The following is a 27,631-nucleotide window of genomic DNA, read 5'->3' as shown; positions in this document are numbered from 1 at the left end:
TGTTATTTTGTTTTATTGTGGTTTATTACTTTGCTGCTGTACTCACATCTGTTTTGTAGCCTTGCGAAGCCAGCAAACAATGGATTTTCATTAGCAAGACCAACCGCATCGGTGGGAAAACTAAATGTGGTTCTCTTGGTCAGTGTTTGGAGGAGAGAGGGGGCATCTCAAATGGAATTTAAACCCATTATGTTAAATAGAAGAGGGAAAAAAAAGGAAAGTTCTCCCTAGTTCAAACCACTGAAAAGTGGGAAGATGTTACACATCTGTGATGTTCTCATTTCAACGGCAGTTTGGGGCATTCTGGAAATTTTCTATGCCCAGAGACAAGCCACTTAACTCTCCTGATTCCTATTTCCCCATGTATAAAACAGTGTGGATAAGATGTTCTCATGTAAGTTGGTTTTTGCACAGCCTTAGACAAAGCAGACTAAATAAGAAAACCTTGTATCTTCTATGTTTAGAAACAGCTAGCTTCTTTGTTTGGCCACACAACAGTAACCGCACTAAAACAACCAGAATCGCTGCAGATGGACAGATGACAGTTTTCCAATCTCTGCCTAAAGAGCTGCATAGCACAAAAACACGCTCGTGGGGCTTTGTCGTGTGTCTGAGGATGAGTTTTGCATGAGAGGTCAGCCCAGAGCCTCACAGAAGTCCTATTTTGTGTTAAAGCTTACGCACGTATGGCAATCTCTTGAGATCCCAGCCCTGCCTCTGGTGGGGACTGCACCAGGACCCATCTGCTGGTGGTTCTTGTGGCTTCTCAAGGAGACACCACGGATTCCCCCTGCGTTGCTGTGTGAATGCCTCCTCGCTCCGGAACCACGACCAACACAAATGCTGTTCCCTTTACTTTAGACAGACGCTGCCCTGTTGTACGACGCGGTCCACGTGGTCTCCGTGTGCTACCAGCGAGCCCCCCAGATGACCGTCAACTCCCTGCAGTGCCACCGGCACAAAGCCTGGAGGTTCGGTGGCCGCTTCATGAATTTTATAAAAGAGGTAAAAGCACGATTTGCAACCCTAATTGCTTCCCACTACTGCAAAAGCTCCCCAGCAGGAGCAGTGCAGCTGCTCGGAGCGCAGGTACTGAGGCACGTGGCAGAGGGGTTGGCAGTTACAGGGTTATAGAAAATCCTCCCCTGCCTGAGTAGGTACAAACGGACGGAAGCGTGGACACACATCAGATTGCTGTGTGTCCAGAGAGGAAAAATCCTGTCTTTGCCTTCAGAATAGCATGCCTGCAGCCACAGCAAAACACGCAAAACAAGCCGAGCACTTCCATGGTGTCACCGAGACTGGTCCTTGCCTCCTTTTGTGTCAAGAGCAGCCGGACCCCTCTCTGCAGCCATTCCTGCCCCGAGCCATTTGCCTCTTCCAGCACCATTTGCTTGGGGTCCTCAAAGGGCTCTCGGAGCAGCCACCTCCCGGTGGCTGGGCTGGCAGCGCCGCGCACCGCTGCCTGCGTGCTGAGGAACGGCTCCGGCACGCGGAGCACTGAGCGAGTGGGAGCCAGGGGAGCGAGGAGGCAGCCTGTTTTCAGTCATGATTTCTTGCTGTTCAGCCCACGTATGGTTTGTTTGCACCTGGCTTAAGCAGGCAGGCAGACTCAAACGGCGGCTGTCTGGGTGCAGAGAGCTTACTGAGGGAGGGGAGCAGCGGCGAGAGGTGGCCAGCCTTCCCGTGAGCCCCGAGCACGCATCCCCATGCTCGCACCCCAGGCTTTGCCTTGTCTGCAAAAAACAGCCCTCGCCTAAGGAAAAAATGAAAGCAGAACTGCAGGGAGGCACCGCAAACCCTGCCAGATATGTCTTTGTGAAAAATAATACCCTGTTTACCCTAAGGCCTTTTGGAACTTCTATGGCTGTGGCTCTTCACGTGGAAGTTATGAAACCGGAGGCAGTATGGGATAAGACACGGGGACCACACTTAAAAGGCTGGGTATAAAATCCCCTAAAGTTTTTAAGCATAAAAGCAGAAGTACACTGTTAATCGTTATTAGGACTGGTGCTGCAGCATCACCTGCAGACCACGCTGGCGCTGAGGCCAGGCACACACGAGCAGTGACAGTGCCCACCCAGGTGCTGCCGGGTGCACGGACTGCACGGGCGTGGGGAGGAGAGGGAAGAATCGTTCCCATTGCAGAGAGAGAATGAACTTCTTCTTAATAGGCACTGAAGACTGTATCTCCTCTCTCTCTCTGCCTCTCTCTCTCCTTTTTCATGTTTTGTTCCCTTCTGCGGAAAGCTGCTCCAGCTGGCTGCCAAAAGAGAGTGTAAATAATTTGTTTGGTTGGCTCCTTTTGCAAATTACCCTGAGCTCACACTCCAGTGCCTGCCTGTTGTTTCCCTTCCTGGCACCGTGTCAGCCGGTTGCAGGGACGAGCCCCCCCCATGGCAATCAGAACACGCCGTAATTGCTCCCTCTAAACTCCTGCCCAGACAAAGCAGCGCACGTAGCGGGGTGCCTCGCCGCGGCCACCGGCCCCGTGCTCCTCGCAGCTACAGCAGTGCCTCGGGCTGGGTGACGACATGCACAGAGGGGCCCCCGGCCACCCCCATCGCCGCAGTGTCGGTGCCCTGTGTGCCCTTGGGGTTCCTGGGAAGCATGGGGTGGGCAGGGGGAGCGGAGCTCAGCCCCATCTAGGTGCGCTCCCCCTGGCTACCGGTTAACCCCCCGGGAAAAACCTGCGTGCCAAAATGAGCAACGGAGCACAATCTTCCCTAAAACCCAGGGGTGGCGAGGAAGTTGTCATTACTCCTTAGGAATTAATGAGGACGAGCCAGAGGAGTGCATTTACAGGGAAATATGCCAGTTTCCACCCCCACCCCCCACCCCGAGGATGCGTTATGCCACCTTTATCGCAGCAGTTTATTTTGAGCTGCCCTGCCCACGAAGGAGGCACCTCCATCAGAGGCACGTGCAGCACCTGAGCAGCTTGGAGCCTGGACCAGTGGTGGGAGCATCCCCGTGGGGCCACGGGCACCCCCCGGCAGAGCAGCCTCCGCACACCCCGCTGTGCTGTGGTGCTGGCTCTGCTGGCACAGCTCCTGCCCGGTCTGGGGGCTCTCCCTGATATTCCCGTGCCAGTTTCAGAGGGCAGAGCCTGCCAGAAGGACTGGCTCCTAGCCTCTTCTGCTCCGCTTTCCATCTGAAGGGAGGGAAGCAGGGAGGAAGTGTTCGGGACATTTGAGCTTCCGTGCCCCTCTTTTCCTGCGAGAAAGGATTCTTTATTTATGAGCTTGGCTGGAGTTGTCCCAAACCCAGGCTCCCTGCAGCCCGGCATTTATCAGGACTACAAGGATAAATGCAGCCCGCAAGGATGCCATGATAAATGCAAGGAGTTTTCTCCTGAGTCATCATGTCCTGCAACAGCTGTTGAACACAAAAGGTGCGAACGGAGACGGTAGCAAGGACTGCAGAGAGTTGTGAAATCTCCAGCTCCGTCTGCAGTCTGCAAAGTGACGTTGGTGATTATTAATTAATCATGCTCTTTGGGGAGAAAGAACTAGTAAAAGGACTAATTAAAAGAACACACGGTAGAGGGCAAAAGATTATTCATGATCCCAACTAACAGCCCTGCTACTTCTTCCTTCTACAGGCCCAATGGGAAGGATTAACTGGACGAATTGTCTTCAACAAAAGTAGTGGCTTACGGACAGATTTTGACTTGGACATCATCAGCCTCAAAGAAGACGGTCTTGAAAAGGTAAGCGGGGTTTGTCTTACCTGCGGAATGCGGCTCGGCACAGCTCTGATACCCAGATAAAATGAGAGATGGATGGTGGTTGTGTTGTTTCCGTATTTTCTGTCCTTTACATAAAAGGATATCTGTTCTGTGGGATTGCCCTGATCCTTTTCCATGCCTCATCAGTGACTCACTAGCCCCGAAGCAACGTGCAGCAGATTAGAGTTCCCAGCTGCAGAAGCTTGGGGCACCTCCCTGGGATACGGCACAGCAGTGGGAGCAGAACCTCGCGGCTCAGCCTTAACCTCTGCGGGCCCAGGCCAAAGGGGACAGAACAAAACCTCTCCCACCCTCTGCCTCACTGGGCTTGCTTACAAAACCTTGAACAACTCCTGAAAGCATCGGCTGGGTGTGATTTCCACCAGGAAAACTACCCAAGGCTTGGAAATAGAGGGATGGTTGGACCAGATGTCTTGGAGGTCTTTTCCAGCCCTAATGATTCTGTGACTCTAGGATTCTATGAAATATTACAGGTGTATTACAGGCTAGATTTTGTTTTCTTGCTTCTGTGTTACCAAAGGGATGGGAAGGAGAAGGCAAAGGGAGTCTCCCAGCCCAGCTGGTGGGCTTGCCTTTGGTGGTGGTGCTGTGCCCAGCCAGGGGACAGGCAGCACCACGGCCACAGCCCCACAAACACAATGCTAACATGCAAACCTGACCCCGGGCATTTGTGGGGATTTCATCCCCTTTGCTTCAATTACTTTTCAAAAAAAAGAGCAGTACACAAAGCTCTAAAGCTCCTAAACCACTGGTTTCAAGGCAAGGTCGGTTCGTTTAAGACAAAACAGACCAGCAAGAGCTGCACTGCAGCCAGCTGAGCCCCGCAGCCACCTCTGCCATGGATCGGGCTCCAAATCACGGCCATCGAGGCCGCTGAGGGTCCCGGAGCTCAACCCCTTTTTGAGAACAGCTCTGAGCCCACGTCCTGCTGACGGACATCCTGCAGACTTAGAGGAAAAAGCTGGCTGCAGGGCAGCAATTCCCTGCCCAGAGCACAGTCTGCTTTTAGACGCACACAAGGTGCCTGGCTGGCAGTGAGGGACGAAGTGCTGAGCTTGTAACCTGTGGGCACGGAGACAGGTTCGGAATCCTGCAGGAAACGCCAGCTGGGAGCAGAGAGGAGCAATTTTCAATTAGCCATGCAGCAAGCGGCCTGAGATGCACAGATGACTTCTCCAGTTAAGGCTGGGGAATTAATCACAGAGTGCTCGCAGGCAGCCCTGGGAGGCTGGAGGCTCGCTCAGCCCCGCCGCAGCGGGCAGATCCGCGCTGCAGCTCCCTGGGACCCAACAGCTCCGCTCCCCATCCCCCTTTTGACAGCCTGGTTTTCCTCCTCTTTAAAATAAATTGTCACCGTGCTTTCACACCACTGCGGTAGGTCTCTGCTTCACGTACAAAATCTCAAGGTCACCACAGCACTCTCCTAGTGGGTATTTTGGGTGTCAAATGCAGAATACAGACAACATTACTCCATATAAACCCGGCGAGCTTCAGGCTGCAGTCAGCCGAGCCTGGGCAGGAGGGAGGCAGGCAGAAGGGCAGGGGAAGATCCCATCTTTTCACACAAACAGAGCACCAAATGATCTTTGTGGCTTTTTTTTTCCCAGAAATCATTTTGTATAGAGTCTAGACCCCCCCAAAAAAACATCATGGCTTTTTGGAGCACGGTGCTCAGAGCACCAACAGAGTGCCTGAGAGCGGCATCGGAAGGGTAACAGAAAAATGTGTGGGTATTTGGATACCAGGCGAATCTAAATGTTTAAGTACAACTGCAATATCTGTCTGTCAACCTAATCCTCCTCAGGTGTACCGGAGAATAGCTGGCACTAGCTGCATTTATTACTGTTGTGTGTCACATAAAGCCCGCAGGAAGCCGCCAAAGCTTGATGCGTATTCCGTGCACTCACTCAACTTTTGTCTCCGACGACTCCGAGATTTCACAACTCCCACTATTATTTGCCGAAAGCTTCTTGTCAGCTCTAGAGGGGGTTTAAAGTATCGATGTCAAATCTCTGTTGATGCTACGGTTCTGTCAATAGTTAATCTGAAATAACAAAATGCCAAACTACAAACAAATCCCACACGGATTCTGCATTATGTATAATAGCTTATGTTTGTTGAGCTTTAGGATTGAACTCCTGATCCTTATACCTCCTGGATGTTTCAGGGATTACAGCAGTATTAACTAAACCTAATTACATGTAGTTTGACTATCTGAGTCGCACAGTTCTCTTAATGCACTTTTCTCTTTTTCTTTCTTTTTTTTTTCTTAATATTTTAAACTGATTAGTTCAGTCTTAAGTTCCGTGTATTTCCTCTTCTTAAAAAAAGAAGTCTGCAGAGCTGCTAGCAGGAGACTCTTAGCCTCTTGCTTCTCGTTGCCCATGCGCAGTACAATTCTTCTGACATTGCAGCTGTTGTGTGATTGAAAGGAGACACAGGGGATTGCTTGGGTTTTACCTGAAATATTTAGAGCCTTTCACAAAGTTCATGGAAACTCTTTTAGAATTTATGAGGTGGTTGGCTGGTTGTGGGTTTTTTGCCAGGCAGCATTGCTCATTACAAAGTCTCTTTTTTGGGATACTGAAAAACCAAGTTGTCTCCTTGGACTGATGAAGAAGTTGGAGGATCTTAAAAATAGCAATAAATAAAATATGGGAAGTTCCTGGCTCCCCACGGGTTCGAGCTGTCTGCCTTTGGTTTCTCTCTGAGCCCCTTCTCCCAGCATGACCCTACAGATGGGTCGTTCTGTTCCCGTTTCCACCCGCCCTTGTGTTTCTTCTCACTGCCAGGCTGGCTGTGTGGCATATTCCTCCAGCTCTCCTGATACTTTATCTCACCGTCACAGTCCTTTAGCCAGTCGAAGATTGTTCTAAAGCCTCCCCTGCACTGCGGAGATCAGGTTAACAGGCTTAGAGTTGCCCAGACGACTTCTCTTAAATAGAGACATGTTCTGCTATTTCTGGGTCAATAGGCATCTTCAGAGCCTAATGATATATTAAAATTGACAGCTTGAGAAAGGCACAGCACCTCCAAGAGACGAGGAATGTGGCTGCGTGTGCCGGAGCAAGCCAGGGCTCTTCCCTCCGTGGGGCTCACCACCTGTGCCGAGACCTCTCGCTGCGGAGGGGTCGCTGGGGGGCTGCGCCTGTCGGGCTTCCCTGAGGTGGGCTCCTGCTCTCGATTGAACCCAGACCTGGGCTCCTACCGATCAGTGGATGCGCACTTACACAGTGTGCTTCAGAAGCTCCGAGCTCCTTCCTTGGGAAAGGCCCTGCAGGCTCAGGGTTGATGGGGGATTAAAAAATATTTTTTGTTTTCTCTCGTTCTGCTTTGTCCTTGCCCAGAGTTGACTCTTCAGTGTGTTTTGATTGCCTGCTCTATGCAGTACCGTTCCAAATTGTTCCTTCAGCTCCTAATTCCAGCCATCGTGGTCTTCTTCAGTGCACCTGCATCATTCAGAGGGCAGCACAAGGCTGCTAATTGTACACGTGCAGTTAGAGTGGCCTGCAGCAGAAGGGCTAACGTAAACCTTCTGTCTAGCTGAAACAAGATGGTAATTCCAACTTTGCTTCTGTTTCCTGCAATGAAGGAAGCAGGCTCCCTTCTCCCAGGCCAGCAGGATCCTGAGAGCAATTAAGGACCGTAGGCCAGGTGTTCATGCACTCGTTCGCTTCGTTTCAGGTTGGCACGTGGAACCCTTCCAACGGTCTGAACATCACAGAAATTGCCAAGGGACGAGGGCCCAACGTCACGGACTCGCTCAGCAACAGATCTCTCATTGTCACCACTGTCCTGGTAGGAGACCAGAAGTCCACATTCCCCCCCTACCCACAGCCCCTGGGGACAGCTGATCCCTCCAAAAGCTGGGCAGGGGCACGGAGAAGTCCTGAGCCCCAGGGTGAGCTGAGCCCCAAACGAGCCGTGGCCCGGAGCTGGGCTTGTGCTGGGCTCGTGCCAGGCTCTGGGTGGCCAGAGGGTGCCAGAGGGTGACCGGGAGCTGCCTGCCGCTGGTGGAAGCACTCATGGTATGCCAGGCAGCACCAGAACACGTTGGGGCCTTGGCTTAGCTGTGACAATCCTGCTTCTTTCCCTCTCCTAAGTACGTATTTGATAAGCTGGCTAAGAGTAATGCCATTATGCAGCAAAGCACGGGTGCTTAACAGGGCTCCTGCGCTTCCAGCTGTCACGTTGCATTTTGCTCTCACGTTCGCTATTGGATTTGATGGCAGGCATCAGATCAGAATGAATTTTTATTTTATATCTAATGAATTATGACTAGTGGCATTGGTTTCTATACAGCTGTATTACACAGTGCAGGCTCATGGCATGCTACCAGGAGGGAACAAAAAATATCAGCCCCTGCACAGCCTGCTCACAACTGGGTCTGAATAATGGTTCTGCCTATCCAAATTTCCTGGCCCTTTTGTATTCCGTATTTTTGGAGAGTGAGGGTAAGGAGCCGCCCACTGGGAGATGTGTTCCCCAGTCCGGAGCTCTGTGACCCCTCCTGATGTCCCTGCCATCCCAAAAGGACGTGGTCTGTAACACAAAGTGAGGGGCTTGGTGTTAGGGAAGGAATGGGACCAGGAAGTGCCAGACAGTGCCGCCCTTTCTAACGAACTCCCCGTTCATCACACAATAATTATTCCACTGAAAGGCTTTCACATGCCAACATGCAGGGGAGACTGGAAAAGAAAATCTCCCCCAGGCTGCAAGTTTCAGACCGTGGAACTCCGTGAGACCGCGGGTCGCACGCACAGGGCTGCCTGCCCGGCGCGGTGCTCGGTGCCACGTGTGTGGGCACAACCTGTGCCAGCAGCGGCTCCCCACCAGCTCCAGACACAGAAATGAATCAGGACTCACATCAGGAGTTCCTGCACAGACATCAGAGAAATGACAAAGCAAAAGGCAGTGAAACAACTCAGCGTGCATTAGATCAGGAGAGTGCTCCTGCGCGGAGCCTTGCCGCAGTGGGTGCAGGCAGACACGACCCACATAGGTTTGCTCTCACCGTGTTCCTTTGCATTTATCGGGGTCTGTTCAGAAAGCAGAGGTTCAGGTCATGTTTTTCTACTAGGCCAAACAGAGACACTTGCCAGGGCAAGGTTAGTTCATCTCAGCAAGGTAACTCAGGCACTGCCAGTCCCTGCACCTGGGAAAATGCAAACATTTAGGGCACTGCAGCGAGCTGCTCTCAGGTGCAGGCTTGGGATCAGCCATAAGGGAACTGTTCAACCCGTACTGCAGCTGGAGAAAACTCTCCAGAAGCTTTAAAATGACTCCCCTTCTGCCCACGCTCACCTTTCACGTGAAATTACTGGGCCGGGACAGCTGGTGGTACGGGGAGGGCTGGAGAGGCAGCAGCAGAGGGGTGCTGGGAGGTGGAGGAGCACCCGACGGCGCGGTGAGGCCGAGGGACAGCAGGCGAGGATGGGACCAGAGGAGGGAATTGTACAGTCAGGGCTAGGGAAAGCAGGGAGGGCGCATCTTTCCAGGGCTTAAACCATGGCTGGAGCTGGGGACCTGCTGGGGTTAGAGCGCTATCATCACTGCACCTCAAAGACCTCAGCACGATGTCAGGTGATGGAGCCAGAAGGAGACCTGTCAGCCACCTGCCTGTGATGGGCTTCTTTCGGGCAGCATTTGCATCTCATGGTCCGGGAGCAAGCACAAATCACATGAAGTACACGGGTGGTATCAGTTCCTATTAACCGTGCCACTCCTTGGGCCTGTACATGTGCCATGGGGCATCCTCCTGGAAACCAGCGCTGCCCGAAGGAGCCGGCAGTGTGCTCGGACCTGAGCTCTGCACTAACTGCATTTCATATCCCGGGTTCCAAAACATAAAACACAACCCTACGCTTCATTTGCATTTGCGACATCCCTTTGCCCTTTCACATTGGTTTAACTGGTTGTAGAAAAGCCAGAGGAGGAACCTTTAAAAGGGAAAGCAGGAAAGGTTATTTTTTCCCCTTTTGCTCATATTGCAGTGACTTGTTGGAAGAGAAATATTACCCCAGCAGCCAGCGCCACTCTCCCCAAGCAATATGGGAACTGTGAAGTTATGAAATTGAGGGCACCTTCACTGAGAAATCGATTAGCAAACCGAGAGCGCTTGTGAATTGGATGTCTGGCCATTTTCAGTAATAAATTGTGAAATAGTCCGTGAATAAGTGGTTCACAGAGTTCAGAATTACCCCCTAGGAAATGTTTGAGACCTGCAGATACATTACTGAAGCGAGTGGCGTCCTAATGTTCAGCGCTTCAGCTGTTAAATATGTATGTAATCCCTACAGCGCTTCCCAAAATTAATAGTGCTTTATGGCTGCTCTGGAGCTGCTGTATTTATAGCGAGATCCATAGATTCCGCTGATTCACAAACAAAGCACTAATTCCAAAGGAAAAAAAAAAAAAAAAGCTGAGGTTGTGGCCAGGGAGAGCAGGGTTTAACAGAGCTGAGAGTGCCAAACCAAACTCTGTGGGCGTGATGTTTCCCACTTTGCTTCGTAATTCTGCAATTCCAGTTTCCGTGAAGCTCTCTGGTCACTCCCCAAGGCACGGCAACTGCTCTGCAGCACAGGACCTCGGTGCCACCTTACCGGGGCTCCGGCCGCCTTGCAGATAGCTTTAATTGCAGCCATTCATTTGCTGCCTCCCCCTATCTCAGCCTCCCACTGCCGTCCAGCTCCTGCCTGCTGCTTGCCATTTTTTGCCATTTCCATCTGTGCTCTGCACGTTGCCTCCCCCAGGCTGCCCCAGTGTCCCTTGTCCTCAGCCCCAGTAGCTGCCCAAGCCTGACAGCCACCAAAGGGTTGTGCAGCTTGCTGCGTGTTCCTGCCTTCGCCTGCAAAGAGGCAGCGATCCGTAGGGCAGAGCCGGTTGTAAAGCACTTTTTTAGTTATTTTCACATGTGCTGGTGCCTGGGGCTGCTGCGACCAGAGATGTCCCCGCTGCGGATACAGAGCCCAAGGCGGCGCCTCTCTGGGCAGCAGCAGGGCCCTGCACCCCTTCAGCTAGTGCTGGCAGAGAGGAAACAGAGCTCAACTCGGGGACGTTTGGGGCTGGCCACCAGCCGAGCACAGTCCTGCAGCTGGTATTTAATCCACCAGCCTCTTAAGGGCCGGTACCGCAGTGTGGGGTCGGCTGAGTGTCGGCGGAGCAGGGCTCGCGGTTCAGTTTGTCCCCCCCAGCCTTTTGCTGCTCTCAACACTCTTCATTTGCAGAGCATGAAATGGTTATTTTTCTCCCTGAAATTCCACCAAATGGAAAACAGTTGGCTGCTCAGAAGAGACAAAATCAAATTTTGTGGGGTAAACAAGGTTGCTAATTAGCTGATGCGCTGTGCAAAGCTAATTTATTCCCAGCGTGTCACCGTGCCAGCCCAGCCTGCAGAGCTGGCGCTCGCGGCTCAGGTTGGCTGAAGGGGTGGCCCTACCTGGGGCAGGAGCTGGGACCGTGGCCGAGCCCTAATGGGGTTTTTGCTTTGCCCTGTCCAGGAGGAGCCCTTCGTCATGTTCCGCAAGTCCGACACCGCCCTCTTTGGGAACGACCGCTTTGAGGGCTACTGCATCGACCTGCTGAAGGAGCTGGCCATCATCCTGGGCTTCACCTACGAGATCCGCCTGGTGGAGGACGGGAAATATGGCGCGCAGGACGACAAGGGGCAGTGGAACGGCATGATCAAGGAGCTCATCGACCATGTGAGTGAGGCCGAGACACCCGGAGGGGCCTGGGCAGACCCAGGCTTTCAGCCAGGGGTGGGATGGGGGCTGCAAACAGGGGCCAGGGCACAGCAACGAGGTGGCTCAGGGGCCCCAAACACATCCCAGGCTGAATTGGCTGGGATGAATTGGCTGAATTGAATGAACACATCCCTTGGCTGAATTCAGATCATGGATCCAGAGAGCAAGAGCAGGTGTGCAGGGCACAGGTCTTTCTCTCTATATATATTTATAAATGCAGCTCATTTTCCGAAAATCTCCAAAACATAGAGCTCCCCTGCAGCAGAGCAGCTGTGCCCTTCCTTCCATGGTTACTTCTGAAACCCCATTACACACCAGCGAAGCTCCAGTGGCAGCTTTTCCCTTGCAGCTGCCAAAAAGTCACCTGGACTCACGGCCAGCGGACGCTCAGCCTCCTAATGAAGTATTTTGCCTCCAGCACATCCCATGATCCCCGAAGCCCACTTAGGGAGGTGAGGAGAGCTGGCGCATTTCTGAAGCTCCTATTCCAGGAAAAGGTCTCTGAGAAAAAGAGAGACAAGACTCCTCTCTGATCCCTGCCCGCAGGGAGCGGTATCGGCCTCCCTGGAGGTACAGCACACCCCTCTGCTCCTTCACGTCCTGGCCGAGGGGCGCAGCCATGGGACAACCTCTCAGGTTCCTGGCTTCATTTTGTAAACATTGCCTGAGCGGAAAGGGACAAAAATAAGCCCAGATACGTAGCAGCTGTGATGCTATTACAGCTGATGTGAGAGGAATGTGTGTGCTGGGTGAGTCACTCCAGCAAATGAGCGTCGCTGCGAGCGGCTAACCAAGCAGTGTCTCGCGGTGAGATGGCAGACCTGGGGCTCCGAGATCGAGGTTGTGTTTCCAGATTTGGCTTGTCTGCCTGAAATGACATCGGACAAGTTGCTTCTGCGCAATATTTCCTCCATCTGCAAAATGCAGATGATCACGATTATGTCCCTTCTAGGGACAGTGACGCTCAATCAGCCGGTGAAGCAGGCGGTAGTCCTGAGATGGCTCGCCCTGGAGAAGCAGGAAGGGCATGCAAGGACAGCCCTGGGGGGAAGGAGATGCTTTGTCTCCCAGGGGAATACGCCCCAGGCGGCGCGACTCTGCCCTTGTGCTTTTGCTCCCAGAAAAGCCCATGCAGCCCACAGCACAGGTTTGATGGTCTCTTACACAACGGCCTCGCTAAGTCAGACGAGTGACTCTCAGCTCACAGCGGAAGAGGCTGCCGTGGTGCCCTCCCCGTGACGAACGTGGCGCAGACGCAGCGCACAGGCTGTGACCCTTGGCAGCCTGCTCCAGAGGCCGGCCTCCTGCAGTCCCCAGCCTCGCTGCTGGCAGCGGAGTCCGTGGCTCTTACTGCAGGGCATCCATCCCATGGGTCTCTGGAGAAGTAAACAGCTCTGAAGGAAATTAGACAAGGGGAATAGCAGCCAGGCTGTCATTTAGTCTGACCCATGTCACTTCCAATGTCCTGCAAGATGTTAGAGGGCCCTCAGGAGGTTTTCTGAGCTCCCCAAGGCTGTGGTCAGCTTAAAGAGACAGACCAAGAAGAAGATATGGGGAACAACCTCATTAAATGATGCCCTAAATTCATGGCCAGCCTGCACTGAAGTATTTCTTGGCTACTATTCAAACAGCAAACTAACAGACAGCAACAGGAAAGGACCAAATCCCCTCTTCTTGCAGGTTTTACTTGCAAACAAGCATCAAGTTCGAATTCTGCCTTCTAACAGGTGCGGCTGGGTACGTGCCTTGCAGTGATTTACAACCATTGCCCAAACCCTGTATGAAGCCATTATTTTATCTGCATGTCATTGCTTTTTATAGCAGTGTTTATGTAAAGCATTAAAAAGTGAAACTGCAACCAGATGGGGCCCTTCCTCAGCAGCAAAGCATCTTCACGTGATGTGGGGAAAGGAACAACTGATTGGCATTCGCAATGGGAAAGTTCAACCTTATTTCACACCTTGTAGGCAAAGTGTTGGAGACAGCATTCAAACAAAGCGGTAACGGTGAAAACAGGACTGCCTACACCGGGAGTTCGGTATCTGGGCTGGCTTCCCTCCAGTGTCTCCTCCTAGTAAAGGAATTTGGATCGTTCAGGTGGGAGCCTAAAGCACGTAGGACTTTGTGAAGTCCGAACCCCCAGGCCAAGATTAGCTCCGTGCAGAAAGTCTGTGCCTTGCTGAAGATCCCCTTACCTCTTGTGCAGCTGAGACTGAGCCCCCAGGGTGCTGTGAAGCACCTTCTTGCGGGGCTGAGCTGAAGCGCAGTCTTGGTCCCATGCCTTGTACATCAGTGATGTGTTCCCGAGGTGAAACGAGAGGCTAAAACGGAGGTTGTTATCATGTGGAAGGGCTGAGAGCCCTGGGAGCAGCAGATGCAGAGTACCACGGATGGGCAAAGCAAGGAGGGCTGGCCTTCTGCTGGGCTGTGAAATGCACCCGCAGCGGGAGCCGGCTGGCAGTGCCAGCTGGGGGAGCCCAGGTGGGTGTCCAGTTAGTGTTTGGGGGTGATGGTGCCCACCACAACCCCCAGGGGTACCTCCCAGAGCACGAGACGGAGGACTGGCTGTTTACGCTGCAAGCTCCCACTGCTTCCTTTGGAGTCACGCATCCTCCTCCTTCCGCCGTCCCTTCTGATCCAGACATGCCTGGCCACAGGCAGTAATGCCTTGGGCTACAATCCTTTGTAAAATTGCTTTGTTTCTAGTGTGGCCTTAAGCATAAACAGGAAAAGCAACAGCAGTCAGAGCAGCTCCCAGCATGACCCCATCTTGCAGGTCCCCAGCAGCAGATCTGGAGAAGACAGCTCTGCGCAGTGAGATGCAAGAACTCCTGCCCTGCTGCCTTTCATCTGCTGCTCGTCCTTCATCACAAAAAATCTGCTTTGGTGTTCAGTCCGCTCCCTGGAGAGCCGGACGCTTTCCTCAGCGCAGTTTGTTGCTTGTTGTCACTCTGCCTGGCCACTTCTGCAGGGAAGTCTTAACCAGAAGGGGCCATGAAAGCTCACCTCGCTCACACCACCAGTGTTTTGGGTGGGTATGGGGCACCAGGCGATGCAGAGAAGTCTCTGTGCTGTGCATCCGTAATAAACAGGGAAGCTGGCAACTGTCAGATCTCCTCCTTTCATCCGTAGTGAACTGTTACTGCTATTTATTCATAGGAATTATTATTGGTACAAGCAGAACTACACTGTGCATTGTGGCCCATCCATTCTGATTTTTAAATTTTAGCTGTCTGGCACCGTAGTGCCTGCAAATCCTCCCCATTGTTTGTGGGCAGAGCCACATAAAACCAGCAGAATGAGTTGTTCTGGACATTTCGCACAAACTTGTTCACAAATAAAACTTGTCTTCTCCCGAGACAGTACATATCAAATTTCCATTCACTCTGAAACTTCATGTGGGAATAAAAAAGGCATGAAGAATAACAGGGTTTCTAATGGAAATCCCTGCCAATGGTAACTATAGAGAAGATATAATATCTATCCTTAGGGATGATTTATGACAGTTGATTTAACACTCTCACAATAAACGGGCATTTATTGACAGTAAATTCTGGCAGAAACACATATTGCACCACATTGCCACATTCCCAGTAATGCTCCTGCACTGGTGGGTGTTTATTTCAAGTGCCAGGGAGCTGGGGATTCGTTTGGAAGCCACTGGGCCAGGAACAGGAAAAAAAACATTGCTGTTGGATGAGGTGCATGTCGTCCCTTGTTTACACCCCAGAAACTCAGCATTAGAAAGGAGATGGAAGTAAGCTGGCTGCACTTCCTCCTTTTGTGCTCAGCATCATTAATTTGGTGAATTCACATTTATCACCATCAGAGAAGCAGCCGACAGCAGCACACTGACGTGCAAGTTGGGAGCCCCAAGTCCTCTGCTTGCTTCCGCAGGTCTCTGGACCTGCCGTTCCCCCCTTGGTTCGCTCACCTGCCAGGCACAGGGCTTGTCCCTAAAGCTAGGTCTGCTGTCACTGTGATCCCAGAGCCTGGCCGCTCTCTCTGAGGAACTTCCCCCCCAAAAAAGATGAGAAGAGGCCCAGCCGGACTTCACGCTCCTCCTTTCTCCCCTTCAGCTTAGAGCTAGGTTTTCCCTGCCAACATCCTTCTGAATTCACCACTGACATTAAATAAATGCATTGACAAAAATGATGTCTGAACGAGGGCTGAAATCCTAAGAGCAGCCATTAAGAGCAGGAGTCAGCCAATTAACGCTGACCCGCTGCTCACGGTGTACACGGTGCCAGACGAGGAGCGCTCGGGGTGGTGCCTGCCCCGGCCTCGCTCCCCCTGGAGCATCACTTCGTGCGCGTGGTGCTCCCTGCTGCTGGCTGCAGGGCCCCGCAGGACGCTCAGCCGCTTGCTGAGGATGAACCCCTGCTCCCCACCAGCTGCAGGCTGCAGGCAGACTGTGCCTGCCCTCGCCACCTCCTCCTGTGGCAGTTCTGGGACAGGGTGGGCCACGAAGGGTGCTGCTGGCCGTGCTGTGCCCGGGGATGCTCAGGAGCAAACAAGACTGGAGGATGCAAGTGCCAGTGCTGCCAGACAGACAGCTGAATAACAATTAAATGAGTAAAATATGCACTATTTACCTGTCTCTCAGGCAACACATACATAATTAGTTTATGTAAACACCTAACTCAGATTGGTAAAATAAGCACCGAGGCAGCTTACTTTCTTGAATAAATATGTATCTTGGTGCTTATGCTGTTTGCTGGCGCTGCTGCGAGAGGCTGTCACACCCAGCTCCGCTCCGGTGGCCGGCGGGTGCTGCACGACTCCAGGGACTGTGCTCGAGCTGTTCTGACCCGCGGCCACGTTCCTGTGATAACTGAGAACTTGAAGATAAGACCTAGCAGTTGGTGCTAAAGCCAAACACCTCTGCGGAGAACAGGATTCTTCCTCCACTGAACGCCCGGCGAACTCGCATCAGTTCCACCCAAGTGTGAAGGCTGCAGCCTGGTGTGAGTAAGGAGAGCCAAGCCTGCGAGGGGTGCTGGGGCAGTGCCTGCATTTGGTGTGTTGTTGCCTTAGCAAAATTCATCTTTTTGGCCTCAATTCAGCACCACACTTAAGATACGCAACACTTGGAGTGTGTGCGAGCTCCGGGAAGACAGAAGCATGTGCTTAAGTGGCTTTGCTGGATAAGGGCCTTTAAGCCGCTGGCACTTGCCGTAATTCCTCATTTTAATAAAACCCATCTTACCGTGCAACAGCATAAAAGCTGGGGCTGAGTGAAGGAAGCCATCAGGGCCCGCTACCCGACTGCCTGCTTCGTGACGGCAGAGCACAACGAAATGAAAGCTTCACCCTTGGAGGGTTTTGATTCCGATCCTCCCATTCAGCAAATCCGTAATTAGAGGCCACCTTCCGAAAAATCTGCATCGATAAAAAGGATATCAAAGTGCAGCCCTATAATGCCTTTCAGAGCTGAGGACACAACGCCAGATTGGGCTCCCTAATACCTGCTTCATCCTGGTTGTGTGTGACATTTACTGCCAAGGACGTGGGGCTGTGATCAAATCGCAGGAGCTGCTGAAATGACACAGTAAAATTTTATCTCTGCACTAAAAGCATTTTGATCCTTGAGCATCCATGCAGACTTTTCTCTCTTCATTTTCTGTGGTAAAGCATAAACTGCTGGCTGTTATTTAGCTTGCTATATCATTTTGACAAATCTGGCTTTGGAGGATCTCTCAGATGGGCAGCTGCTAGCTAGTTCTGACCTCAGAACTGCCCATTTCCTCCTTCTTCCAGAAAAATCAGTAGCCACATTCTTCAGCATCTCCTTCAGATTCCCTGTTAAGAGTAGGACACGCACACAGACGTGACGCAGGAGCTGAACATGACTGCAAAGTGACGAGGAAAAGGAAGCAACCAGGGCTCAGACTGAAGAGTATTAGAAGAACAGACGTAGTTCTGTCCTCAGAGAATCCCTGCACCTGCTCTGCTCAGGACCTGCAATGTTCCGATCTCTGGAGAGCAGACCCTTTCAGACACACGTAACGGATAAATGCTTGTGTCTTCCTATAAAAAAGGCCCAGACAGGTTCCTGCACATAAAAATACCCCACTGCCTTTTTGCACAGAGTTTAGGGCCATGAGCCTGGCCTTCCTGCACAGCACAGGCCAGAGATCTTCACCAACTTCTGCAGTGAGCCCCTGCTTTCTGTTGGAGCAAAGCAAGTTCTAGCAAGAGCGCTAATATTGATTTAAAGGTTGCAAGTCACAACGAATCCGCTGTATCTCTAGGAAATTATCACTAGGATAAGTGATAATGCGAGAGGAACTGCATCCCATGGGGGCTCCCTCCAAGCTCCCCGCACAGCACCGCAGGGTCCCCGCCCAGCACCGCTCCTCCCGCACGCCTGGTGTCCCCAGAATGGGCCTTACAACTTTTGCCATGAGGTCAGCCCATGTGCGGTGCCCAGCCTTTGGGGCCGAGCAGCCGGCGCAGCAAAAGCCCCCTTGGTCTCAGTGCCCAGGGTGCCTCGCTCACACCCCCACACCTTGGCCTTTTGCTTTGGGCTCTGGTGATCTGTGCCCTGCTTACCGGGGGGGAATGGGAGCAGGGAGGAAAGGACGGCGCTGGTGCACAGAAACACAGCTGCAGCCCTTGCAGGCTGGCTGTGCTGGGTTTTAGAGCTCCCAGGTGAAGGCAGCAAGGATGAAACCTTTGCATGTTTGCAGTATGGCCTCTGCTGGGGCTTCGGAGCCAGCCCCAGAAGGCGTGCGTGGAGCCTTTGGGTTTTGGGGCAAGGCACTGCCTTTCAGCAGACAGAACAACCCAAGCCCAGCCAGCCCTCCTTTGCGGGGGGCTCTGCAGAGGCCAGAGCACCTGTACTGCCCTCTACCACAGAGCAGAAGCAGAGCAACCTGGCAGACGCCGGCTCTTCCCAGCGCGGTTCCTCGTGCTAGGAACAAGACCGACCCCGCAGCGGGGCAAGTTGGGGAGACGGAGGGCTTCTGAGGGATGGCAATGGCTTTCTAATGACTTCTTTTTTTCCCTTTGTGTCTCTCTCCCTCCATGTCACGGACAGAAAGCTGACCTGGCCGTCGCTCCTCTCACCATCACCCACGTCCGGGAGAAAGCGATCGACTTCTCCAAGCCCTTCATGACCCTGGGGGTCAGTATTTTGTACCGCAAGCCCAACGGGACCAACCCCAGTGTGTTCTCCTTCCTCAACCCCCTGTCTCCTGACATCTGGATGTACATCCTCCTCGCCTACCTGGGGGTCAGCTGCGTGCTCTTTGTCATAGCCAGGTAAGGGGATGCCGACGCCGCGCCACCCAGCTGCCACCACGCTACGCTTTGCCCGTGCTCCAAATCGTTTCGCTGCCGGCACGTCGCAGGGATCTAACCACGCAGTGGGAGCCGCGGCATTAAACCTGTTTCATTAATGAAATTACTTCTGGCCCATTACCCAGAGGCAGGCTGGTCTGCTAGCGTGGGCTTGCTCACGACTCGCAGGCTCCCCTGTTCTGTTCCATTTCGCTGCCACCCTTCCCATGGAGGGATAATCAGAGCGTTAGCCGAAGCACGGTTTATGGTTTTTCGTGGCTTCAGAAAGAGAGCGCAAATGGCTTTTTGCTCAACTGTGGCGTTGCTCTGTAAGTGTTAAACTAAAACGGGCCCGGCTTTTACCTCCCCGAGGCTGGCTGTACACATTCAGACCAATGCCTCTCCTCCTGCTCGGTCCATTTTCAGCGAGGGCACGGCAAGGCTTGCTGTTGGAGGCCCTGCGTCGGCACAGGGGCTCGGTGCTGGCAGCTCGCTGGACACGAGGGGCTCCATTTGAAGGCCTCAGCACACAGAAGCTCCCTTCTTTCAAAATGTAAACAAAGAGATTTAGGAACAGGACTTGCCAGAGGGCAGCAGGCTGCAGGCTGTGGGATTTCTATCTCCGAGTGGCTGGAGAGGTGATACAAAGCCAGTGGAGAAAATTAAAGTTGGCTATCCACAGGGGAGATTTGGTTCTGTCTTTGCCAGCTCGAGTCTGTTACATCCTTTGTGCTGCTCCACCATGCTAACTGTGGTTGTTTGCTTTATTAACATAAATCCGTAAGCCTCTTGTGCTGTGTAAGGGCTGGCAGTTCCACCGGTTAGCAGACTTTGAGCACAAAAGAATTTTAAAATGCTCCCTCGTTTATGATTTTAGAAATTCACCTGCCTTTTTGTTTTGTTGGCACCTGCCTGGTACGACGAGGGGTGACGGGACGTGGTTTTCCTGCTTGTGCTCCCGTTAGGTGACCTCTCAGGCAGCCTCCCCAGAAGAGGCCCGGCCTCCCCACTGCCCCCTGGGCACGCGGCTCCCGCGCCCCGCGTCGGTCTCAGCTCCTGCTTCTGATCCCCCCAGCAGCAAAGCTCCCCGCAAACCCTCCCCTGTACCAAACGGATGCAGAGCGCGGCGCTACGATCTGACAGCGTCTGTTTACAGAAATTAATATGCATCTAATTAGCATGTTTAAAACCTCTATATTTAAAAGCAGTGGAATTTGCATCTATTTGCATGAGTTATTAATTTCACAGAGTCTTTGATGCGATTCACAGTCCAGGGCTGCTCTGAATATGCAGCGCCGCCTTTCCAAACCCGAACAAAGCTCTTGCTGCCCTCCCTGGCCGTGTCCCCAGCCATGCCCAGCTTCCCGGGTGTTTAAATATTTTGGGCGAGCGCCGTGCCTGGGGAAGTTTCCCAAACACGCTCTGCAGTTAGACGCTCGTTTCTCAGTACCTTCCAGTCCCAGCCATGGCAGCGGTGCCTCAGCAGCATCCCTGCTGCCCCCCACGCCGTGGCTCTGTGCAGGCCCCTCCGAGGAAGGGCTGGTGGGCTGTGTTTTCCTTGGAGCCTCCTTCAGAAACCAGCTTCTACCTAATCCACTGACATCAATCAGACAGTCAAAGTAAAGATTAAACATGAAACCGCAGCAACCAGAACGCATTAACCCTCATGTTACAACAAATCTGCAATTTCCAACATCCCTCAGGTCCTCAGAGGCATTTAGAGATGATTTCCTGAGTTTACTATGTAATATCCTAATTACACGTAACAGCAGTTGTCAAAGTAAACTCTGCTTAGCAGACAGCATTAGTGTTCTGCAGACCATCTGGGACGGCGAAGCAGCCACGTCTCTGATCCCTCCTCTGCAGAGGTGCAGGGCAGGAGGGGCCATGCATCCCTCCTGAAGGCACAGAGGGTCCCCAAGTGTCTCCTTCCTACTTTTTGCAACGCAGCTCTCCCAAAGGGGGCCATGACACCGAGCCACGCACCAGGCTTCCAGGCACCATCCTGAGATCAAACAGAAGTCCTCTGAGCACGGACATGAGCAGGCTGCCGCTGCCCAGTGCCCCTGGGGAGCCCAGCACAAAGCAAGCCACCAAGATAACCTCGCAGCTCAATTCAGCCTGCGTGCGGCGTAACGCGCAGGAAAGGCACTGCTTGTTAGGAGCACACGACTTGAGGAGAGGATGAGAGTGGCATTGCCATCACCACCCCACGCTTCTGCCAGCTCAGCTCAGCAGACCCTGGCCAGAACCAGCGGGGCCGGCTGGGGAAGCAGCCAGGGGGACAGAAGATGTGGGGCAGCTTGGCTAAGCGGCGCTGCCTGCGTTGTTGGGGCTGTCAGGGCTGCAGCAGGACGAGGGCCTTAATGGTTCTGCTTTGTGTCAGAGAGAGAAGGCACCAGATGCTCTCAGCAGGGAAAGATGCTCATCTGGGAAAGTGAACCCAAGGTAATTACAAAAGGAAAAAATATTGTGGTGATTAATAGGATCCCTTCACTTTGTGCCTCTGCTAGCCATGCAGAACGTGGCCGGATGGACTCTGCTGCCGTAACTCTGTGGCTCCAGTGCCAGAACTATCAGACTGCTCATGGAGCTTGGGATTAGAACTCACATACAGTTTTACTTTTATGGGTTTATATTTCTCTACTCGCCTGAGGACCAAATCCAGCCCAAATTATCCAGACCCCACTTTCAAAGCGTGTTAAATGTGCTAATTCCATCTACGCAAGAAATTTGCTGCAGTAAATACTGAGAAAAGGCTGAAGGAGATGCTGGGCCTGGCTCCCACGTGGAAGCATGTTCAAAGCCACCTTCTGCAACCAGGGAAGTCCAGAGGGGCTGTGCGGATCGCAGAGGGGCTGCTCAGCCCCAGGCAGTCCCTCCATGCTGTGAGCAGCGGCCAAGAGACAGGGACCTGGGCTCGCAGCGACCCAGCGCATGGCGGCCGCGCTCCCGGGCCCTCAGAGTCCCCTTCGGCTGCTCGCTGTCTGTGCCTCCCTTCCTTCGTTTTTCTCGTTCTCTCCTCCTAGTTTTTCATCCAGGATCTCTCATGCTAGTTTACACTGACAAAATGAGCCGTTCTGCAGCACAATTTATGTCTTTCTTACATCACAGCAGTTACGAGGTAATATAACATTTTTTTCCCATCAGGCTGCTTTGGGGCTGAAATAGAGTCTCTAAAATATTGCCGTTACAGTTTCTTTTTCACGTGCTTTGCTCCTGACATTTCTTCTGTCTTCATGTTCTCTTAAAGAACATCAAGTATTTGGTGTAATTAAGGTTCTGCAGGAATATCTCTTAACACACGGAGATGGAGAGCCAGAGATTTCATGGGGAAAATACGGGGCATACTTATTACATTCAGAAGTAATTGAAACAATATCTGCTTTGACCCCAGCAAGGCCTCTCAAATCCAACCCTCGGGAGAAAACCACAGCCAAAATAGCAAAGCCTTAATTCAGAGACATGAGTCTCCTGAACTAGGCACCAGAGTCCTCTGCTGATGCTATAATCATAGGTCAACGCCACTTAAAACCGACTTAGGGACTATTTAGAGGCAGGCAAAGGATGTATTTGATCCATCTCTCCTTTTAATCAGCCTTCTTGCTTATCCCCTCTGCTCCAGCCACCGTGGCACCGCAAGCACCCACGTCGGTGGCTTCGTGGGAGTCTGTCTGGTGGCTCTGGCTGCCAGCCGTGCCGCTGGCTGTGTGCTGGCTGTCGTGAATTGTCAGCTGGTCTCGGACTCACAGGGCCTTCAAATCGCAGCCGAACGCCTTCTGGTGCTCACCAGGGCCGGGGCGTTACCGTTCATCTTAACTGAAACAAGGACTGGGTCATCCATAGCAGATTTCTCCGGGGATGCAATTTAGGCTCAGAAGTGTTTCGTGTTAGATCTCATCTTTAACTAAACCTTCTTTGAAATGCTCCTGTTTCCCTGCCAAAAGGAGACAAGAAAATAATCGCAGTTTTTGATGAAATATTCCTCAGCCCCTGTTTGCACCTGCAGAAGAGGGAAGCCAGCCCAAGGTGAATCCTGAAGAGCCCCCATTTATTATGGCTCCAGCTGCATGGGGTCATCGAGCTCCGCTCACTTCTTCCTTCATTACCCCTTTGTTTCCTTTAATGGTCCCACTAGCTTTTCAAGCACTGAAGACTGTTGCTGCTTTGCAGTTTTCTGAATATTTCTCTGTAATTTGAGCAGCACCAGTAGGTTCTCACTCAGAGACCTTGAAGTTCTTCAGTGTGTCATCTTGTCAGGCTCATTTGATCTTACCAATTCCCTTTCCATCTCACACTCTTTCATTGGCAGCCCGAGAAAGTTTTCATCTAATTCTTGAACTCTGCCTTTACTCAATAGACAGGGCTTAGGCGCCATCCTTTATACACCTCTGGCATAAATTTACAGCAGGTTTAAAGGACTACGCAACATGTAAGGCCAGGTCTGAAATCAGCCTAATTTTTGTTTTCCTCTCCAATTTTCTCTTACTTTAAAAAGCACAGGGAGGCGGGCGGTCTGGATGGCAAACGAGTGAGGCTGTTAGGGTGCAGCCCGAGCCCAGCCAAACCTCCCTGGGGACACATGAGCTCTGTGCCACGATGGCTGAATGCTCATTCTCCACCTTTTGGGTTCTGCAAGAAGGTCCGCAGCGTGAGTGTGCGTGGAAAGCAGAGATCAGGGGTAATTGTTTGTTTGGGGGAGCTTTTGTGCTGGGAGGAGCATCTGAGAGCTGTTCTGTTCTCCCAATGCTTCCAACCGCCTGCCTGAGGACACCTGGGAAGTTAAGCGACAAGACATCTCCTTGAGCAGCAGCACGCCTGGCAGAGAATTGCACAGAGAAATGGCTCCTAATACAAGCTGGGGGTTGGGCTTGGAGAAAGGGCTGTTGTGAAGCTACAGGGATTTCAGAAGGAAGCAGAGATGATAATTAATGCCTGGTTCAAAAGCAATTATGCCAATTATGTTTTTAATTTAATCTGTGCAAAATTTGGGACTCTAAGAAAACGCAAACAAACAGCTCTAAAAACATTAGCATCTATCCTGATGCGCATCCTGCCTGGATCTTGGCTAGGAGAGCTGTACTCAAGGCGGTGCTCGCATGCCTGTCCCAGGCAGGATTTGCAGAGAGATGATCAGAGAAAATTCCCTCTGTTTTGCCCAAGAACTGCAGGGCTGTCCGTGAAAACATGCCCCCTGCTGAACAACTGCTCTTCCATGGTCTGAGCATCGCAGCAGCCCAAGGCGAACCCACCCCGATTTCCACTGTGCCAATGCCTTGACACGCAGGATTTCTGCTTGTCAGGCTGGTGGCGAGCTCTGCTTCTCGCCTAGTGAAATCTCACACAGATGCCCACATGCACAAGCAGAGAGCCCCTAAAACAATGTGGTTTGCCTCGGCCACAGCTGCAGAATCACTGCCGTACCTCTGCTCTGTCGGTGCAGAGACGCTGCTGGTCCCTGCGCCTTGGATCTGCTGCGTGCCAGGGCTGGGGGCCGCGTGCCCACAACACATCCTGCACACCGCTGCGTGCGCTGGTTGCTGTTGGCTGACGTGGTGCTGAGCAGGGCATCAGCAGAGACCGAAGGCTTTGGAGAAGCAACCCGAAACACCTCAAGGGCCTGGCTCCCCCCGGGTTTCCTTGTTGTCTGCAGTGTGGAACATGGGGCTTCCAGCCATGCTGGTCACTTCCGAAAATCGTGGCTGAATTTACCTTTTTCTTTAACAAGCCGCACAACTGAAGGGTCAGCGGGCCCTGCACAGCAGCACCAGATGTATCACGGCTTTTCTCCTGGTCCTTTAGGGTCTGATGCCACATCCTGACTAACGAGCTCTCTCCTTCCTTGTGCCACCGCAGGTTCAGCCCATACGAGTGGTACGACGCTCATCCCTGCAACCCCGGGTCGGACATCGTGGAGAATAACTTCACCCTGCTCAACAGCTTCTGGTTTGGGATGGGCGCGCTGATGCAGCAAGGTACGGTGGGTGGCTCCTCCCCGCACACCCTGCTGCCGCTTCTCCGACACCGGCCTTTTGTTGTGGCTTTTCGAATGTAGAATTTAATTTATTTGTGACAGGAACAAGATAAAACATCTTTGTGCCTGTCAAAACCAAGCAGCCGCTGCAAAAAGAATACCGGCGGCGCCCGCCTCGTGCCGTTGTCACGGCGCAGGGGAGCGGGGCTGGCTCCGAGCAGGCACAGTCAGCGACCAGCTGCGCGAGAGAGGGTGGCTGCCGCGGGCAGCCCCGGGGTGCTCACCAAGGGAACCTCACGGTGGTCTGCAGCTCAGAAGGACCCGGTGGCTCCGTCTGCTGCTATCCGCTCACCTGGAGCTGCTTCTCCTCCGCTGGAGCCACGCTGCTTTGCCTTCATGGCTTGGATGGAAGAATGGAGGGATGTGTGCAGGGCTGAGCCCTGCCTGCAGCCCCCCAGGAGAAGCATCCAAAGCATCCGAGGTTTTCTGGGCCAGGAACGCCACCAGATTTCTTCTGTGGGAGAGCGGGCTGGCGCATCTCACCCTTTGTTAATTTAATTTTACGTTTTTTTGGTACCTGCCTCTCTTTGTGCTTTCTGTGGGTCAAAGCCCCAGCCCAACAGCTCGCCCCACGGTGGTGGGCACAGACTCATCGCTCACCCAGCTGCAGCTGGCTGCCCGCACACAGGTGCCCCACTAACAATAATTACTATTAATGACGTGTGCACGCTTTGGCAAGTGTCAGAAGGAGCAGCTCCAGAGTCTGCCATCTGGAACACGCTGCTAGATGATGGAGAGGCAGCGTGTCCGCACGTGCACTGCTGCTGTGTGTGCAGAGCAGCACCCGCACTCCGTGCCCCGTGGAGGAACGCTGGCTGAGCCCCCCTCGGCTGCTTGAATTCCCCAAACAGCCACGTCCGACAGGCTCTGTGCGTTTCTGCTCCCGTTAATTCAAGCAATTTGCTCTAATTCAGGATCTCTGTCCTGACTGGCTCTGCTTTAAAGCCACTTTGCAGAAGACAGGGCTTCTTGCCCTCCGATCTGTCCCTGTTCTTATCCTCTTCTGGTCATTTTGGTCTTTTTTGTCATTCTGGTCATTTTATCCTCTTCTGGTCATTCTGCACTGGGAAACGACCCAAGAGATGCAAGACAGGTCACGAGGAGCTTCTTCAGGCAGCTCTGCCTGGCCCTCACTGCAGGCAAGACCGAATGCTTCTTGTGCTGCTGGTGCACAGCACCACCACAGCAGGGACCTCCAGAACGGGACAGGGATAGGACGGCGTTCGTGTACATGGATGGGACAGAGCACACGGAGTATGGCGAGGTGCAATGAGCAGCATAAATCTGTGGGGAAGACAGCACAGGGCGAGCTTGTGAGCGGTGCTGAACGAGGAGCAAAATCCTGCTGTGATCTAATTGCAGAAAATCCAGGAACGGAAAGAAGTGGAAAACGAGAAACGCTTGTCACACTTTTATTTATCATGTCTGGGCGGTCACGGCCAAGGAGTAAAGGACCCGCAGCGCTGGCTTGGCAGAGTGCACAGCGCTGGGGCTCCGCGCTCCTCCTGCTGCCATGGCTGCAGCGTGGCACAGGCTTCCCAGATCTCCTGCCCTGATGGACAGTGACAGCTCCCAGCAGGGCGGTTTAGCGCGATGAATCATCCTCTTATCAGATACTTAGAAATAAAAAGAGCTGCATTCTTTTTAAGTCTATTCTGCATCTAAGAAGAAAAATATTTCAAAGCTAGACTGATGTCACACCTTGCAATGCATCAAAGGGCAAGAGATGGAATGGGAAAGGAGCAGAATCTTGAGAAGAACTAAAGCAGCACTGAGACCCAAGGCTCCTCTGCTTCCCAGTGCCTCCTTGCTGCACTCAGATGGGAGAAAAGCTGTGCTCCATACTAAGCTTTAATGCCACACTGCCTGAAATTGCTTTGCAAAGCCTTATCTTTGTTGCAAATTCCAGGTTGGATATATCCTCTGAATGCAGTTGTTTTAAACCCAGAGCTCTTTTCTGGCTTTAAAAGGTGTCTTGGGTGATTACAAAAATAGCACAACCCATTTAGTCCTTCATGTCTGCTCAATAAAAATCATTCCAGACCTGTTATACACCTTTTATGCTGCAACATCTCCAGCTTCCCTACTTTTAACCACTATTCAAAGCACTGGACCCTGATAGTTCCTTTCTCTCACTGTTTGATTTTTTTTTAAATCATGTGTATTTGAACACACTCCCTAGAGTGAGTCCTTTGAAAAGTAATCCATACAAAAGCAAAGCACTTTTTAAATGGCTGGACAAAACACTCATAAAAGTTCATAAATGGCTTGCTATTTAAATCTCATAAAAGCTGCCTAGTTAATTACTTCAGTTTGAATGTTTCCTGTAAATTGTGCACTGTACCCAAGGTCAGCAATAAAGGGAGAGGGTTTTTCTGTGAATGCTACAAAAAAAAACCACTGATTTCCTTGCATGCAAGATGTCTGGATAATTTGCCTCGAAAACAGTTGGCTTTAATTGCATCGCTGTTACAGTCTGACAGTGAAACCTAATCCTTCATCTATACATATGTATATAATGTACGCACGTATATATAAAACGCGTCCTTTCTCGCTTTTGTTTCCTCTCCCCTCCCACTCCCTCTCCCACCCCAGGCTCGGAGCTGATGCCCAAAGCTCTATCTACACGGATCATTGGTGGCATATGGTGGTTCTTCACCCTAATTATCATCTCGTCCTACACGGCCAACCTTGCCGCCTTCCTGACGGTGGAGAGGATGGAATCCCCCATCGACTCGGCAGACGACTTGGCAAAGCAGACAAAAATAGAGTACGGAGCAGTGAAGGATGGAGCTACCATGACCTTCTTCAAGGTGA

At 52.3% G+C, this 27,631-nt stretch overlaps 1 protein-coding gene across 2 annotated transcripts in view; it reads left to right on the top strand.

Annotated features, from left to right (window-relative positions):
• GRIK3 (glutamate ionotropic receptor kainate type subunit 3) overlaps nt 1–27,631 on the top strand; it is a 110,960-nt gene that overhangs the window by 72,263 nt on the left and 11,066 nt on the right. The window contains exons 7-13 of one of the 2 annotated variants that reach the window (XM_040534833.1): nt 862–1,005; nt 3,605–3,712; nt 7,436–7,549; nt 11,251–11,454; nt 18,539–18,762; nt 24,637–24,755; nt 27,410–27,627. In XM_040534833.1, coding sequence (XP_040390767.1) covers nt 862–1,005; nt 3,605–3,712; nt 7,436–7,549; nt 11,251–11,454; nt 18,539–18,762; nt 24,637–24,755; nt 27,410–27,627 — 1,131 coding nt within the window. Of the gene's footprint in view, nt 1–861; nt 1,006–3,604; nt 3,713–7,435; nt 7,550–11,250; nt 11,455–14,272; nt 18,301–18,538; nt 18,763–24,636; nt 24,756–27,409; nt 27,628–27,631 lie in introns of those variants that run through there. The other variant, XM_040534834.1, reaches the window with a different exon arrangement.

This window comes from Cygnus olor, chromosome 23, assembly GCF_009769625.2.
Source record: "Cygnus olor isolate bCygOlo1 chromosome 23, bCygOlo1.pri.v2, whole genome shotgun sequence".
NCBI lineage: Eukaryota > Metazoa > Chordata > Aves > Anseriformes > Anatidae > Cygnus > Cygnus olor.
Note: the sequence above shows the minus strand (reverse complement) of the source record. Positions and strands in the feature narration are given on the sequence as shown.